At 42.6% G+C, this 17,226-nt stretch overlaps 1 protein-coding gene and 1 pseudogene across 1 annotated transcript; both read left to right on the forward strand.

Moving 5' to 3' along the window:
* The first annotated feature begins 772 nt into the window (after nucleotides 1-772).
* On the forward strand, nucleotides 773-8,979 carry LOC115846337 (dolichyl pyrophosphate Man9GlcNAc2 alpha-1,3-glucosyltransferase-like; annotated as a pseudogene).
* A 4,901-nt stretch (nucleotides 8,980-13,880) lies between these two features.
* ETDB (embryonic testis differentiation homolog B) lies at nucleotides 13,881-14,418 on the forward strand. The gene is made up of 2 exons (XM_030844990.2): nucleotides 13,881-14,005; nucleotides 14,199-14,418. Exon 2 carries the CDS (start codon nucleotides 14,248-14,250, stop codon nucleotides 14,416-14,418), a length of 171 nt encoding a protein of 56 aa, XP_030700850.1. The 5' UTR covers nucleotides 13,881-14,005; nucleotides 14,199-14,247.
* Nucleotides 14,419-17,226: the final 2,808 nt, after the last annotated feature.

Consider the following 17,226-nt stretch of genomic DNA (forward strand, 5'->3'; position numbering starts at 1 on the left):
AATAGTTGGGGTTTTGGTGGCTACATACGCCAGCTTCCTTGTCCCATACTTGAGATGGATTTGAGGTGCATTCTACACAGTCTCCCATAGTCCCCCCTCTCTGAATAAGCTCCAGTTACCCACAGCTCTCACCTCCTAGATCATCCCCCTTAACTGGTTGCCTTCCTTCTAAGGCTCATTTCCCTACACCCATACCACTGCTCCCTGGGATTCCCTCTCAAGTAAGCTATTTATATTCACGGGTCTGTCTCAGCGTCTGCTTCCTGGAAACACACACACAAAGACACCTCATGTATTAAAAATGCATTTAACTCACCCTGACACTCAAATGTTTCGCTGGAAGTAGAATTCTAGGCTCCAAGTTATTTTCCACCAATATTTGAAAGATACACTCTATACCATTATTTTACTCTTGGGCGTTCCTGCTTGCCTCATTATCTCCCTTTTACTTTTTCTCTATTGATGAAGTATAGCAGGAATATGAAAATGTATGGAATGTATGGGAAACAGTATAAGGAATGTCTGTATATTCACCTCCCAGCTAAGGAAATAAAACTTCAAACACAGTGACTACATTTGTCCCTCATGTAAACACTATCCTGAATTTGGGCTTTGCCATTCTCATGTCTGTGGAAGCCTTATGGAGAACAAGCAGGAGTCAAAACCCAATAATTTTGAAGCTCCCAGGTTGGTGGGCACATGGAGATGCAGGGAGAGTGGTGCGCCTGGCGAGGGCGTGGAAGCTCTGTGTCCTTTCCTCATACCTGGCATTATGCATCTCTTCCATCTGGCTGTTCCTGCGCTATATCCTTTTACAATAAACCGGTCATCTAGCACTGGAAAACCTCCTATGTTTGGTGGTTATGAAGCAGAGAGACACTGGAAAGAAATTACTTATAATTTACCAAACAAGGGAATTTTAACAGCAGTGATAAAAAGGTACAATATTGGGGATTTGGTTATTCACCCCTTAAGCTTATTGTTGTCTCTTAGATGCATATATGGCAGAGTTTATAAATCCAGACTAGATTGCTCTCTCTATATCACGTGGATAGGAGATAAACTTTTTTTTTTAACATCTTTATTGGGGTATAATTGCTTTACAATGGTGTGTTAGTTTCTGCTTTATAACAAAGTGAATCAGTTATACGTATACATATGTTCCCATATCTCTTCCCTCTTGCGTCTCCCTCCCCCCACCCTCACTATCCCATCCCTCCAGGCTGTCACAAAGCACCAAGCCGATATCCCTGTGCCATGCGGCTGCTTCCCACTAGCTATCTACCTTACGTTTGTTAGTGTATATATGTCCATGCCTCTCTCTCGCCCTATCACAGCTCACCCTTCCCCCTCCCCATATCCATAAGTCCGTTCTCCAGTAGGTCTGTGTCTTTATTCTTGTCTTACCCCTAGGTTCTTCATGACATTTTTTCCCTTAAATTCCATATATATGTGTTAGCATACGGTATTTGTCTTTCTCTTTCTGACTTACTTCACTCTGTATGACAGACTCTAGGTCTATCTACCTCATTACAAATAGCTCAATTTCATTTCTTTTTATGGCTGAGTAATATTCCATTGTATATATGTGCCACATCTTCTTTATCCATTCATCCGGCGATGGGCATTTAGGTTGTTTCCATCTTTGGGCTATTGTAAATAGAGCTGCAATGAACATTTTAGTACATGACACTTTTTTAATTTTGGTTTTCTCAGGGTATATGCCCAGTAGTGGGATTGCTGGGCCATATGGTAGTTCTGTTTGTAGTTTATTAAGGAACCTCCATACTGTTCTCCATAGTGGCTGAACCAATTCACATTCCCACCACCAGTGCAAGAGTGTTCCCTTTTCTCCACACCCTCTCAAGCATTTATTGTTTCTAGATTTTTTGATGATGGCCATTCTGACTGGTGTGAGATGATATCTCATTGTAGTTTTGATTTGCATTTCTGTAATGATTAATGATGTTGAGCATTCTTTCACGTGTTTGTTGGCAGTCTGTATATCTTCTTTGGAGAAATGTCTATTTAGGTCTTCTGCCCATTTTTGGATTGGGCTGTTTGTTTTTTTGTTATTGAGCTGCATGAGCTGCATGTATATTTTGGAGATTAATCCTTTCTCAGTTGCTTCATTTGCTACTTTACCAAATTCATTGATTAGCTCTAGTAGTTTCCTGGTAGCATCTTTAGGATTCTCTATGTATAGTATCATGTCATCTGCAAACAGTGACAGCTTTACTTCTTCTTTTCCGATTTGGATTCCTTTTATTTCCTTTTCTTCTCTGATTGCTGTGGCTAAAACTTCCAAAACTATGTTGAATAAGAGTGGTGAGAGTGGGCAAACTTGTCTTGTTCCTGGTCTTAGTGGAAATGCTTTCAGTTTTTCACCATTGAGGGTGATGTTGGCTGTGGGCTTGTCATATATGGCCTTTATTATGTTGAGGAAAGTTCCCTCTATGCCTACTTTCTGCAGGGTTTTTATCATAAATGGGTGTTGAATTTTGTCAAAAGCTGTCTCTGCATCTATTTAGATGATCAAATGGTTTTTCTCCTTCAATTTGTTAATATGGTGTATCACATTGATAGATTTGCGTATATTGAAGAATCCTTGCATTCCTGGAATAAACCCCACTTGATCATGGTGTATGATCCTTTTAATGTGCTGTTGGATTCTGTTTGCTAGTATTTTGTTGAGGATTTTTGCATCTATGTTCATCAGTGATATTGGCCTCTAGTTTTCTTTCTTTGTGACATCCTTGTCTGGTTTTGGTATCACGGTGATGGTGGCCTCGTAGAAGGAATTTGTGAGTGTTCCGCCCTCTGCTATATTTTGGAAGAGTTTGAGAAGGATAGGTGTTAGCTCTTCTCTAAATGTTTGATAGAATTCGCCTGTGAAGCCATCTGGTCCTGGGCTTTTGTTTGTTGGAAGATTTTTAATCACAGTTTCAATTTCAGTGCTTGTGATTGGTCTGTTCATATTTTCTATTTCTTCCTGATTCAGTCTTGGCAGGTTGTGCATTTCTAAGAATTTGTCTATTTCTTCCAGACTGTCCATTTTATTGGCATAGAGTTGCTTGTAGTAATCTCTCATGATCTTTTTTATTTCTGCAGTGTCAGTTGTTACTTCTCCTTTTTCATTTCTAATTCTAATTCTATTGATTTGAGTCTTCTCCCTTTTTTTCTTGATGAGTCTGGCTAATGGTTTATCAATTTTGTTTATCTTCTCAAAGAACCAGCTTTTAGTTTTATTGATCTTTGCTATTGTTTCCTTCATTTCTTTTTCATTTATTTCTGATCTGATTTTTATGATCTCTTTCCTTCTGCTACCTTTGGGGTTTTTTTGTTCTTCTTTCTCTACTTGCTTGAGGTTCAAGGTTAGGTTGTTTATTCAAGATGTTTCCTGCTTCTTAAGGTGGGCTTGTATTGCTATAAACTTCCCTCTTAGAACTGCTTTTGCTGCATCCCATAGATTTTGGGTTGCCGTGTCTCCATTGTCATTTGCTTCTAGATATTTTTTTATTTCCTCTTTGATTTCTTCAGTGATCACTTCGTTATTAAGTAGAGTATTGTTTAGCCTCCATGTGTTTGTATTTTTTACAGATCTTTCCCTGTAATTGATATCTAGTCTCATGGCCTTGTGGTCGGAAAAGATACTTGATACAATTTCAATTTTCTTAAATTTACCAAGGCTTGATTTGTGACCCAAGATATGATCTATCCTGGAGAATGTTCCATGAGCACTTGAGAAAAATGTGTATTCTGTTGTTTTTGGATGGAGTGTCCTATAAATATCAATTAAGTCCATCTTGTTTAATGTATCATTTAAAGCTTGGGTTTCCTTATTTATTTTCATTTTGGATGATCTGTCCATTGGTGAAAGTGGGGTGTTGAAGTCCCCTACTATGAATGTGTTACTGTTGATTTCCCCTTTTATGGCTGTTAGTTTTTGCCTTATGTATTGAGGGGCTCCTATGTTGGGTGCATAAATATTTACAATTGTTATATCTTCTTCTTGGATCGATCCCTTGATCATTATATAGTGTCCTTCTTTGTCTCTTCTAATAGTATTTATTTTAAAGTCTATTTTGTCTGATATGAGAATTGCTACTCCAGCTTTCTTTTGATTTCCATTTGCATGGAATATCTTTTTCCATCCCCTCACTTTCAGTCTGTATGTGTCTCTAGGTCTGAAGTGGGTCTCTTGTAGACAGCATATATATGGGTCTTGTTTTTGTATCCATTTAGCCAGTCTGTGTCTTTTGGTGGGAGCATTTAGTCCATTTACATTTAAGGTAATTATTGATATGTATGTTCCTATTCCCATTTTCTAAATTGTTTTGGGTTCGTTATTGTAGGTCTTTTCCTTCTCTTGTGTTTCTTTCCTAGAGAAGTTCCTTTAGCATTTGTTGTAAAGCTGGTTTGGTGTTGCTGAACTCTCTCAGCTTTTGCTTGTCTGTAAAGGTTTTAATTTCTCCATCAAATCTGAATGAGATCCTTGCTGGGTAGAGTAATGTTGGTTGCAGGTTTTTCTCCTTCATCACTTTCAGTATATCCTGCCACTCCCTTCTGGCTTGGAGAGTTTCTGCTGAGAGATCAGCTGTTAACCTTATGGGGATTCCCTTGTGTGTTGTTTGTTGTTTTTCCCTTGCTGTTTTTAATATGCTTTCTTTGTGTTTAATTTTGGACAGTTTGACTAATATATGTCTTGGTGTATTTCTCCTTGGATTTATCCTGTATGGGACTCTCTGTGCTTCCTGGACTTGATTAACTATTTCCTTTCCCATATTAAGGAAGTTTTCAACTATAATCTCTTCAAATATTTTCTCAGTCCCTTTCTTTTTCTCTTCTTCTTCTGGAACCCCTATAATTCGAATGTTGGTGCATTTAATGTTGTCCCAGAGGTCTCTGAGACTGTCCTCAGTTCTTTTAATTCTTTTTCTTTATTCTGCTCTGCAGTAGTTATTTCCACTATTTTATCTTCCAGGTCACTTATCCATTCTTCTGCCTCAGTTATTCTACTATTGATCCCATCTAGAGTATTTTTAATTGCATTTATTGTGTTGTTCATCGTTACTTGTTTCATCTTTATTTCTTCTAGGTCCTTGTTAAATGTTTCTTGCATTTTGTCCATTCTATTTCCAAGGTTTTGGATCATCTTTACTCTCATTATTCTGAATTCTTTTTCAGGTAGACTGCCTATTTCCTCTTCATTTGTTAGGTCTGGTGCATTTTTATCTTGCTCCTTCATCTGCTGTGTGTTTTTCTGTCTTCCCATTTTGCTTATCTTACTGTGTTTGGGGTCTCCTTTTTGCAGGCTGCAGGTTCGTAGTTCCCGTTGTTTTTGATGTCTGTCTCCAGCGGCTAAGGTTGGTTCAGTGGGTTGTGTAGGCTTCCTGGTGGAGGGGACTAGTGCCTGTGTTGTGGTGGATGAGGCTAGATCTTGTCTCTCTAGTAGGCAGGTCCACGTCTGGTGGTGTGTTTTGGGGTGTCTGTGGACTTATTATGATTTTAGGTAGCCTCTCTGCTAATGGGTGGGGTTGTGTTCCTGTTTTGCTAGTTGTTTGGCATACGTTGTCCAGTACTGTAGCTTGCTGGTCGTTGAGTGAAGCTGGGTGTTGGTGTTGAGATGGAGATCTCTGGGAGATTTTTGCCGTTTGATATTATGTGGAGCTGGGAGGTCTCTTGTTGACCAGTGTCCTGAAATTGGCTCTCCCACCTCAGAGGCAGAGCCCTGACTCCTGGCTGGAGCAGCAAGAGCCTTTCATCCACATGGCTCAGAATAAAAGGGAGAGAAAGTAGAGAGAATTAGTAGAAGTAGGAAGAAAGAAAGAAAGAAAGAAGAAACGAAGGAAAGAAGGCAAGAAGGAAAGAAAGGAGGGAGGGAGGGAGGGAGGGAGGAAGGAAGGAAGGAAGGAAGGAAGGAAGGAAGGAAGGAAGGAAGGAGGGAAGGAAGGAAAAAAGACAGAAAGAAAGAAGATACAGTAAAATAAAATAAAGTATAATAAAGTTATTGAATTAAAAAATAATTATTTGGAAAAAAAAAAGGGACGGATAGAACCTTAGGACAAATGGTGGAAGCAAAGCTATACAGACAAAATCTTACACAGAAGCATACACATACACCCTCACAAAAAGAGGTAAAGGGGAAAAACTCATAAATATTGCTCTCAAAGTCCACCTCCTCAATTTGGGATGTTTCGTTGTCTAAAGGAGGGAAGGAAGGAAGGAAGGAACGAACGAACGAAAGAAAGAAAGAAAGAAAGAAAAGTATAATAGAGTTATTAAAATTAAAATTAATTATTAAGAAAAAAAATTTTTTTTTAAATGGACGGATAGAACCCTAGGACAAATGGTGGAAGCAAAGCTATACAGACAAGATCTCACACAGAAGCATACACATACACATTCACAAAAAGAGGAAAAGGGGAAAAAATCATAGATCTTGCTCTCGAAGTCCACCTCCTCAATTTGGGATGATTCGTTGTGTATTCAGGTATTCCACAGATGCAGGTACATCAAGTTGATTGTGGAGCTTTAATCAGCTGCTCCTGAGGCTGTTGGGAGAGATTTCCCTTTCTCTTCTTTGTTCTCACAGCTCCCAGGGGCTCAGCTTTGGATTTGGCCCCGCCTCTGCGTGTAGGTCGCTGGAGGGCGTCTGCTTTTTCCTCAGACAGGACGGGGTTAAAGGAGCCGCTGATTCGGGCACTCTGGCGCACTCAGGCCAGGGAGCGGGGGGTGGGATGGAGGGGCACGGCGTGCGGGGCAGGTCTGCGGCGGCAGAGGCCGGCGTGACATTGCACCAGCGTGAGGTGCGTGGTGCGTTCTCCTTGGGCCGTTGTCCCTGGATCCCGGGACCCTGGTAGTGGCGGGCTGCACAGGCTTCCCGGAAGGGAGGTGAGGATAGTGACCTGTGCTCGCACACAGGCCCCTTGGTGGCGGCAGCAGCAGCCTTACCGTCTACCGCCCGTCTCTGGGGTCGTGCTTTTAGCCGCGGCTCACGCCCGTCTCTGGAGTTCCTTTAAGCAGCGCTCTTAAACCCCTCTCCTCGCGCACCAGGAAACAAAGAGGTACGAAAAAGTCTCTTGTCTCTTCGGCAGATGCAGACTCCTTCCCGGCCAGCCGAGGCGCACTAACCCCTTCAGGCTGTGTTTGAGCCGCCAAACCCAGTCCTCTCCCTGCGCTCGACCGAAGCCCAAGCCTCAGGTCGCAGCCCCGCCCGCCCCGGCAGGTGAGCAGACAAGCCTCTCGGGCTGGTGAGTGCCGGTCGGCACCGATCCTCTGTGCGGGAATCTCCCCGCTTTGCTCTCCGCACCCCTGTTGCTGCGCTCTCCTCCGCGGCTCCGAAGCTCCCCGCCTCCGCCTCCTGCATTCTCCGCCCGCGACGGGGCTTCTAGTGTGTGGAAACTTTCCCTCCTTCACAGCTCCCTCCCACTGGTGCAGGTGCCGGCCCTATTCTTTTGTCTCTGTTTTTTCTTTTTTTCTTTGGCCCTACCCAGGTAGGTGGGGAGTTTCTTGCCTTTTGGGAGGTCTGAGGTCTTCTGCCACCATTCAGTAGGTGTTCTGTAGGAGTTGTTCCACGTGTAGATGTATTTCTGGTGTATCTGTGGGGAGGAAGGTGATCTCCGCGTCTTACTCTTCCGCCATCTTCCCAGCACCCAGAGATAAACTCTTGATGTATACAACTGTGTTAATTGCTGATTGGCTGATTGACATACCTGGAGTGGTTTTGTACTGTTGTTGTTTAAAAGAAATCTCAAATAAGAAAAAGATTGCTAATGCACTATGCATATCGCTGTGCCCAGGCCTCATTCTAATCAACTATGGACATTTTCAGTATAATTCTGTGAGTCTTGGCTTTGCTTTGTGTGGTATTCTTGGAGTATCTTGTGACTAAAATGTGCTAGGGTCACTGTCATTTTGCTTAGCTATAAAATATAAACAGTTGAAATTTTTACCACCCCTTACCTTTTTTTTTTTAACATCTTTATTGGGGTATAATTGCTTTACAATGGTGTGTTAGTTTCTGCTTTATAACAAAGTGAATCAGTTATACATATACATATGTTCCCATATCTCTTCTCTCTTGCGTCTTTTTTTAACCTGGAAAGTGTTTTTTAAAAAGGCCTCAAAGGAAAGGGATTTGGTTTGTTAATTAAGCTAGCTTGTACTGTTGTGGCTTCCTTCATTCTCTGCTGGCTGTCATCCTTTACAGAAAGGGAACAAACCCTGCAAGTTCTGAGAAGACTCTTTCCAGGTGATCGTGGATTACTTGAGGATAAATGAGCCAATATCTGGTGCGGCTTCAGTGTCTTTCTGAACATCAAGGATATTCTGCCACATCACATCCACATAATAATCAGCTTTTGTTTTACATTTTTCATCCTGCTTCCTGTATGTAAAATGAACACTTCAGCCCTCTCCCAAAGGATTCAAATTTACTCTAGTTGGCTGTGCACTATCATTCTTTTAATTTTCTTTTCAAGTACATGGAAAGTCCATTCTCTTGGTATCATTACCAGTCTGCCTGGTGTTAAGTGAGCTTCCTTTCATGTCTTCTTGGTTTTTACTTGTGTCAACATTTTCAAAGCTACCTCTTCTATTGAAGGATGAACTCCTGATACCCACAGTTGTGACAATAATGGCATTTTTAATAGCTTGTGCAACTTCCTTTTCAATATTTGAAAAGACTTCTGAAGAAGAACTGCAGTTGAAATCCTTTTCCATTTCTGTTAGGAAATATCTTCCATGTTTTACATTTCTTCCCAGAATTATGCAATGTTTGTTTCTTATCTCAGCAATCACTATGGTCCTTGTGACACTGATGACTGTCACACTGGATCCTCCTCAGACATTACCGGACTTCTTCTCTGTATTGGTGTGTTTGTCTCCTGATTGAACTTCCTATTCTTCTTGGTATACTTTAACATTACAGTCATGTGGGATTCCAAAAATGGAAGAAATCAGAAGAAAATCAACTAGCTATATCCCCAAACAGATGTGAAAATGTTAACAGTACTAAAAGGTTTGGTGAACTTTTTACTATGAAAGAATGAAATTATCATTTTGAGAATCATGGAATTATTGGAAAGGAAATGGTGAAAAGTCATTATTGTCTACACAAAATAAATATATATGGAGACCAAAGCCCAATGGAGGCTTTTATTTTCTAACTATTGAGTGGCCAAGACCTATTGTACTTTTACAAAGCAGAGATTAATCTTGTTCTGTTTCCAAGAATGCTGACATATATGAACGCAATTAAATGAATTTTCCTGAATCTAAATCTAAGTGGTTTCAATGTTCATTGCAGCTCTATTTACAATAGCCAGGACATGGAAACAACCTAAGTGTCCATCGACAGATGAATAAAGAAGATGTGGCACATATATACAATGGAATATTACTCAGCCATAAAAAGAAATGAAATTCAGTTATTTGTAGTGAGGTGGATGGACCTAGAGTCTTTCATACAGAGTGGAGTAAGTCAGAAAGAGAAAAACAAATACCGTATGCTAACACATATATATGGAATCTTAAAAAAAATGTTTCTGAAGAACCTAGGGTCAGGACAGAAATAAAGACGCAGATGTAGAGAATGGACTTGAGGACATAGGGAGGGGGAAGGGTAAGCTGGGACGAAGTGAGAGAGTAGCATTGACATATATACACAACCAAATGTAAAATAAATAGCTAGTGGGAAGCAGCCGCATAGCACAGGGAGATCAGCTCAGTGCTTTGTGACCACCTAGAGGGGTGGGATAGGGAGGGTGGGAGGGAGAGGCAAGAGGGAGGAGGTATGGGGATATATGTATATGTATAGCTGATTCACTTTGTTATAAAGCAGAAACTAACACACCATTGTAAAGCAATTATACTCCAATAAAGATGTTAAAAATAAATAAATAAATAAATAAATCTAAGTGGTTTGAGTGAAGGATTTTTAATTTCTCATGATCATTAGTTCTAAACTTCTAGGGTCATTCTGTTTAAGTTAAATGGCCTTATTCCATCCTTCTGTTCTTTTTTTGTTATGACATGGTTCAAGGTTACCACTGCCATAAGCATTCATTCATGCCATGCTTCCCTTTAACTTGGCTCTGTTAATTCTGTATCACTCTAATTAGCTGAGGCCCATCTTTACTACAGTATTCAATTGGTAAAATAATCTATTATATTCATGTTGTTGTTTCTTATGTAAAGATGTGTTTTCTTTAGTCTCTGTGATAGAAATAAAACAATCATTTTCCCATTAAAAACAACCAATAATTTTGTTCTCTAACCCTTCCCAATGCCTCAGCCAACTCCATTCTACTGGGTTCTTCCTTCTCTGGTTCCCCTCATCAATCCCAGCGTCAGCCTCATGACTTTTTTGATCACTACCAGGTCTTTGGTGACCTTAGTATTCCACATGATCAGTGTTCAATAGTTTGTATGTCCTGTTCAAGGTAATAATCACAACTCTAACCTTCTTTCAGTGTCAAAGCCTCTCCCTTCCCCCAGTTCAGGCCTGGCCCAGGCTGAAGCCTGCAGTAGGAAAGGGGAGCAAGGTGCGGTATGATGCTTCCACTGGGAATCAGCCAGCATTTGCTTCCCTCCCCTTTTGCAACCACTTGTCCCCCAGGGTCTGTTGAGCACAGGGAGGAACCAGAGGCCAGGGTCACAACCAGTCTCCCTATCTGGATGTAGTTTAGCAGCTGTTTAAATCTGACTGTTTAAATTTTGTCCCTTGCTGAGGTGTTTCATGGCTCCTTTGGAGACCACATCTCTGGGCCTTGAGCCCCTGTAGTTCCCCAACACATAGCCTCCACACAGGGGAGAACTCCCCCTACCTTCCCAGTCACTCCCATTTTAAATTTATTTGTGATTCTGACTTCTTCCCACTGTCTCTCTCAAACCTCAAGGGAGACAAATCAAGACCCCCCAAGTGGCCTTCTTGAAGCCCTAATTACCCTAGTAAATCAGGGCACTTTCCACTTGTAAACGCAGCAGCTTTTCCAGCTTCTCTCAAGAGGGCCCCTCTTGACGCCAAATCCCCCAGCCTCTATGTGAGTAAACATTCTCCAAAGGTGAGTAGCCAAAGTTCACATGTTTGTGGCCTTCGGGTAGCATGGAGAAGGGTCAGAAGTACAAATGGCACATGAACAAATAACACATCAAACCAAAACACGTGGAAACAGCTTCAATTTTAAGGTTACATCAGGGAAAGACTTATTGATCCACACCATTTTCTTGGATTTTTCATAATCCTCGAGGATTATAAGGTGGGTAAGTCACATGACTTTTAGGTAAAGGCCAACTCCACCCTGGTGTTTTTTTTGTTCTTTTTTTTTTTTTTGCGATACGCAGGCCTCCCACCGCTGTGGCCTCTCCCATTGCGGAGCACAGGCTCCGGACGCGCAGGCTCAGCGGCCATGGCTCACGGGCCCAGCCGCTCCGCGGCATGTGGGATCTTCCCGGACCGGGGCACGAACCCGCGTTCCCTGCATCAGCAGGTGGACTCTCAACCACTGCGCCACCAGGGAAGCCCGCACCCTGGTGTTTTTTGTGTCAGCGTCCACAGCCACTTTGTCAGCTCCTCATCATTTCTGTGCCTCCCCAGTTGCCTACCAAGTAAAAAGATCAGCATGTTTTTGGAGGCCAGGGCGGATTTTAGGTATTCATCTGCCATCCTTCTCATGATGGGTGTGGGCATCCTGGGACTGATTTCAGAGGCTTCTTTATCCATGACTGGTTGATGCCACAAATGTCTTCAGGGAGACAGCACGACTGAGAAAACCTGTGAAAGATGATGGAATCCAGAATTACCTGTAGGAAAAATACCAAGTGGCCCCAGAAGCCCCTCTGCATTTCCATCTCCCTAACACACACGTGTCCATGTGTAGACACACACACACACACACACACACACACACACACACACATATTTGATCACAAGATACTGCCTTGAGGCAACATCTGATTTGAAATGCCAGCTTTATCATTTCTTTGATTCCCACATATATATGAAATTATTTTTAGAATCTCTATTTTGTTCCATTGACATACTTAATCAATTCCTGTTTCAATTTCTAATTCTATAAATTTTAATATATAGTATGACACCTCCCCCCCACCCCCGGACTAATCCCTCACATTTTCTCTTCAAGGTAATTTTATAATCTAGTCCTCCAGTTCCACATACACAATCAAAATCCTGTTGTAATTTATGACTTGGATTGCACTGAATTCATAGATTAATTTAGAGAATAATTGACACCATTCCAAAAATTAGTCTTCCTTTCCAAAAGAAAGTTATTTTAAAATATTATTTTAGTGTCCAAACAGGAAGGTCATAAAAAGTTTCATGTATATTTTCCCTATGTTTTTTTAAAAGTTAATTATATCTATAGGTGTTTTACAATGCTTGGGATATTTTGGACATGACATTTTATTTCTATTGTATTTCCTAATTATTAGAAGAGTATGCAAAATGTATTTATTTTTTATGTGTTTAACTTACGTCAACCAAGCTTTCCTGATCTACTTGCCTTGCTTTTTCCAGGAAGGCAAACCCTTAAGAAAAAGATAGGGCTTCCCTGGTGGCGCAGTGGTTGAGAGTCCGCCTGCCGATGAAGGCGACATGGGTTCGAGCCCTGGTCCGGGAAGATCCCACATGCCGCGGAGCGGCTGGGCCCGTGAGCCATGGCCGCTGAGCCTGCATGTCCGGAGCCTGTGCTCCACAACGGGAGAGGCCACAACAGTGAGAGGCCCGCGTACCGCAAAAAAAAAAAAAGAAAAAGTCGGTTTTGCCACTTCCTTTTGTTAATAAAATACTGTACACTAATAACAGTTCTCATGCCTCTCTAATTTCTTTTAGACACTGAACACAGTATCTTAGTGATTTTTCCATGGTTCTATATGGAATGGGAGGAAATCTGGATGCCTGAGCCTTCTCTGCCACTCAAGGAAGGGAGTGTTTGACCTGGGTCCATCTCATAGACCTCCATGCCTCAACTTTCTTCAGTTGTCATATAAGATTGACCACAGTAGGGTCACCAGTGTAGGAATATGTTAAATTTCATCATAATAGTCATGTCAGACTCTTAGGACAGCACTAATAATAAAAAAAAAACCCACCACTAACAACAAAGCCCTGTCCTCACCATTACCCCTCTTATAGCCTGTGAGAATCCATGTCCTACTGATAGACAATAGCCACTAGGATCACTCATTAATGTTAACTATATTGCTCTATATCAGAGACTTGCAAGGTAGTATGGCTTGAGAAGTATGGTTACTCACAGCCAAAATTTCTACAAGTAAACACCCCACTTCTGAATTGTGTGTTATTAAAGTAATTTCAGAGTTGTGGACAAGGCTGTATCCAGAGATTGAGAAGGAAGCAGAAAATTCTACCTGGGGCTAAGTTCCTGTTTGGAACTTGAGGCCAAAATTGCTGAATGTTGCCCAGTGGACCTATTGATATGCAATGGGTGTTGCTAACTCCTCACACAGGAGACTTTTTTTAAACATCTTTATTGGAGTATAATTGTTTTACAATGGTGTGTTAGTTTCTGATGTATAACAAAGTGAATCAGCTATACATATACGTATATCCCCATATCTCCTCCCTCTTACGTCTACAAGAGATGTTTTAATAGAGAGATTTTGACTGAGCCATGGAAGATCTCTGAGGCCAAGAGAAATGAGTATCCCCTACAGGGAACAGATATGAAGATGGTACCCAAATATGCGTAGCATTTGCCCCTTTTCCAGCACCTCTCAGTCACTCACTGTTTAGCCTTGAGACAATCTAGGTGGTGGTATCCATGGTATGTGGTCAAAAAGTGCTGAGAGTCATTGTGAGTCATCATGACTCCTCTTGGGTCTGACCAATCAGGCCCTGGCACTCAGAATAAGACAGGGAGTGAGAGAATTCTCCCTCTCACTTCTTGCCATCTCTTCAGGGTGCTCCTTCCAGAGAAACCTGAGTGGTCTGAGAGGCAACGTATCCAGATATACCAAGGTAATGTCATATTGTTTTGTACCATCACCATACTACTCTACCTCATGAACCCCAACCCTACTAGAGAAAAGGGGGGAGGGTATGGGACTGTCGTTTGCTTATAGAGCAGTGATGTGTGAGTGTGGCAGGGAGATTGTGAGGGCAAGAGGCCCCAGGGTCCACTGGGTTAAGTGGGTTTCATCGTCTTTTTCAGGCTGTCTCGGTTGTGCTCTTCCTGAAGCCATTTGTGGCATCAACCAGTCATGGATAAAGGAACCTCTGAAGTCAGTCCCAACATGCCTACACTGACCATCAAGAAGAAAGAAAAATCCAAGAAGGTCACCAACAGTGTGGTGATCTTTTTACTTGCTAGGCAACTGGGCAAGCACAGAAGTGATGTGGATTTGTCCAGGTGGGTGTGGATGCTGAATTAAGTCACACCCAGGGCCAAGAAGTCATAAAATTTTAGAAAAAAAATTTTTTTTTCTAAAATTTAATCTTAGAAAACAAAAAAAGACAACAAAATGTAGAACAACAAACTCCTCGTTTCAGCTGTTAAAATAAAAGCGGCATCTTCACTCCTTTTGGCTTGATTTTTTTTATACCGATAGTTTTCCTGACTTACACTGGAGAGGGGATTCTAGTCATCCTAACAGTCTATGCAGGGGCTCTCAGACACAGCAGAGATGGTGAGATCACACTGCATGTCAGATTTCTTCCATCTTTAATCCAAAAAAAAAGCAAGGGAATAGTTATGTAGTTCTAGGTCACTCAAGGACCCAAGTCTCCTGTCCCCTAGGTGTTTTGGAAAGACATCCACTGTGTTCCCCTCTAAAACCTGGTTGCTTATCCTGGTGAGAAGACATTAAGAACAGGTCATGAGTCAGGGCGGGGGTGCATCTAGGATACTCTTTTTTAAATGTTGATGCTCATGAGAATATCATTTAGATATTCTACGCATCAAAGAGTCTTTGTTGGTTCTATTTAATATGAAAACGTCAGAACACAAGGCATTTAGAAATGGGAGCATCGTGCCTTCAAGGCCTTCTAAAGGTATTTGTTCTTGTTATTCTCCCCAAATAAGTGGAATCCCAGTTCCCTTTATCTGTGCCATGTGAAGCACACCTGTTCAGGCCACAGCTGGGTGGAGAAAATCCACTGGACTGAAGTGAGGCCAGCTCCTAGGTCAACTGCGACGGCACCCACAAAGAGAGCTTCCCAAAGGAATGTGCTGGGAGAGCCAGATGCTCACTGGGAGACATTGGAAACATAAGTGCGTGGGAAATTGGGCACCCAGAGCGGGAGCTAAGCTGGAGGGGGGACAGGGAGAGCTGGGCGGCAGGAGCAGTGTGGGTGTGGGGAAGCCTGCTCACCAGTGAGATGCTTGGCTGATCCTGCCTGCCTCAGACTTGGCTGACTCCCCAGAGTGATTGGTACCCATACTCCACATCTCCCAGGGGTGGCCTGGCCATCTGCGGAGGACTGACTGCTGCGGGAGGCATCACATGCACTCGTGTGACCTCTGACCCCTCACCCGCAGAGTGGGGAGGCGTGGACTCACGTGAGGTTCTGGGTGGGTTCAGGCCCAGGGAGGGCCTCCTCACAGAGGTTCGGTGATGTGCTGAACTTACAGGAGGAAAATATCCCTCACGTACTGGGAGCATGAGGTCTCAAGCATCACAAATGCGAAATTCAAAAGGGGACTGGCTGGCAAAAAGAGAGAGACAGACAGACGGAAACAGACAGAGACAGAGGCAGAAAGAGAGATTTGGTTGGGATCCTCCTAAATGAATTTTTCTCAGGAGATGTTTGTGGAGGCCATAACAGAGAATCTGGATGCAGGTGAGGCTCAGGGACTAGAGGTTGATTGGAGAGCGCCTCACGCTGTGTCACGGAATTATATACTGTCTCCTTCCGCTCTTTAATTTCTGTCTGCTGTCTCTCATTGGCCAAAGCTATCTGCCAGCCAGAGGACAAGAAAACCACAGTAACGCAGTCTATGGGTTTCAGCTTCCTGGGGCATAGAGCAGTGGGAAGAAGGGAGTAGGAGTTACCTTTCGGACAAACAGAATAAGTAGAACAATCCGCTGCTTTTTCCACAGCTAGCACCCACTGTTGATTTGCTCAGATGAAGAAATGCTTTGCCCAGCACAGGGTAACATAGTGCTGTCAGCCACCTTATCACTGAAAAGTGAGATCAATTTGGCCATAGTCCTGTCTGGAACCTAAACTATAACCTTAGTGGTCAGCTATCAGTTTTGTTGCCCAAAGACCTAAAAATGGGCAGGAGATAATGATCAATGTCAGTTTCCAATTTAACAGAAGTATGGCAATGTTCCATGGGAGAGGCGTTCTTGCCTTGAGTACTTTAACCTTCAGACCCTCCAAGCCCAGCTTTGAGGGGAAAGACAGGGAAATAAACATCTGTAATTGTCTTCTTAAGTATAAGAATGGGAGGAGTCACCGTCTACCCATCCTGGCCTGGGGGAATGGCACCATAGGTCGCTTGTGAGTCCAGAGCTTGATCTGCCGTCTCTCGGACAGCCCTCCAGCCTTGCAGGCTTCTGTCTGCTACATAGAAGTCTCAGCACACTATTCCAGCACCATATGAGGCCAGATGCTTCTGTGGGATGGCAAGACCAGTGGATTACAAGGGCCTGGGCTCATATACAGATTCAGCTGCTATTGAAAGTGTTACTGGACAAAAGTAATGTCAGAAAATTTGTTCATGAGTCCAAGAATTATGGCTCTCCTAGAATGACTAAGAATGAGGAAGGCAAATCTAAATCCTGAATACATGTGCACCCTTTTTTGGAAAATTTAAGCAGCTCTCCCTGGTGAATTAATACTAGGCACATATTGGGTGTTCGCTAAGAACTTAAGGAGGTACTAAATAGTGCCTCTCATTTTCAGAGAACTTTGGAAATGCTCTTCTCTAGGGAAACGAGTGGAAGTGAGCCAATGCCCTCCCTTTGTGGTTTTCTGAACCAGAACTGACTTCTCCTAACCTCTCCTGAAGCCAGTGGCTCTCCTGACATTTGAATAATACATTGATCTCAGCACCCTTGCACAAGGGACGAAGGAGGGATTCCCTGGCCTAAATAGTATGAGATACCTGAACACACAATACCCAATTCTGGACAGATGGGATTGGCAGCAGTTATTAGTCACATATACTCACAGCTCAGGAAAGGAGGACGTGGCACATCATGCAGGACCACACAGGGGTTGCACTCAGGAGC

This window comes from Globicephala melas, chromosome X (genome assembly GCF_963455315.2).
Source record: "Globicephala melas chromosome X, mGloMel1.2, whole genome shotgun sequence".
Classification (NCBI taxonomy): domain Eukaryota; kingdom Metazoa; phylum Chordata; class Mammalia; order Artiodactyla; family Delphinidae; genus Globicephala; species Globicephala melas.

Coding starts and splice junctions, on each gene's coding strand:
- ETDB (XM_030844990.2), top strand. CDS start 14,248: ATGGATAAAGGAACCTCTGAAGTCAGTCCCAACATGCCTACACTGACC.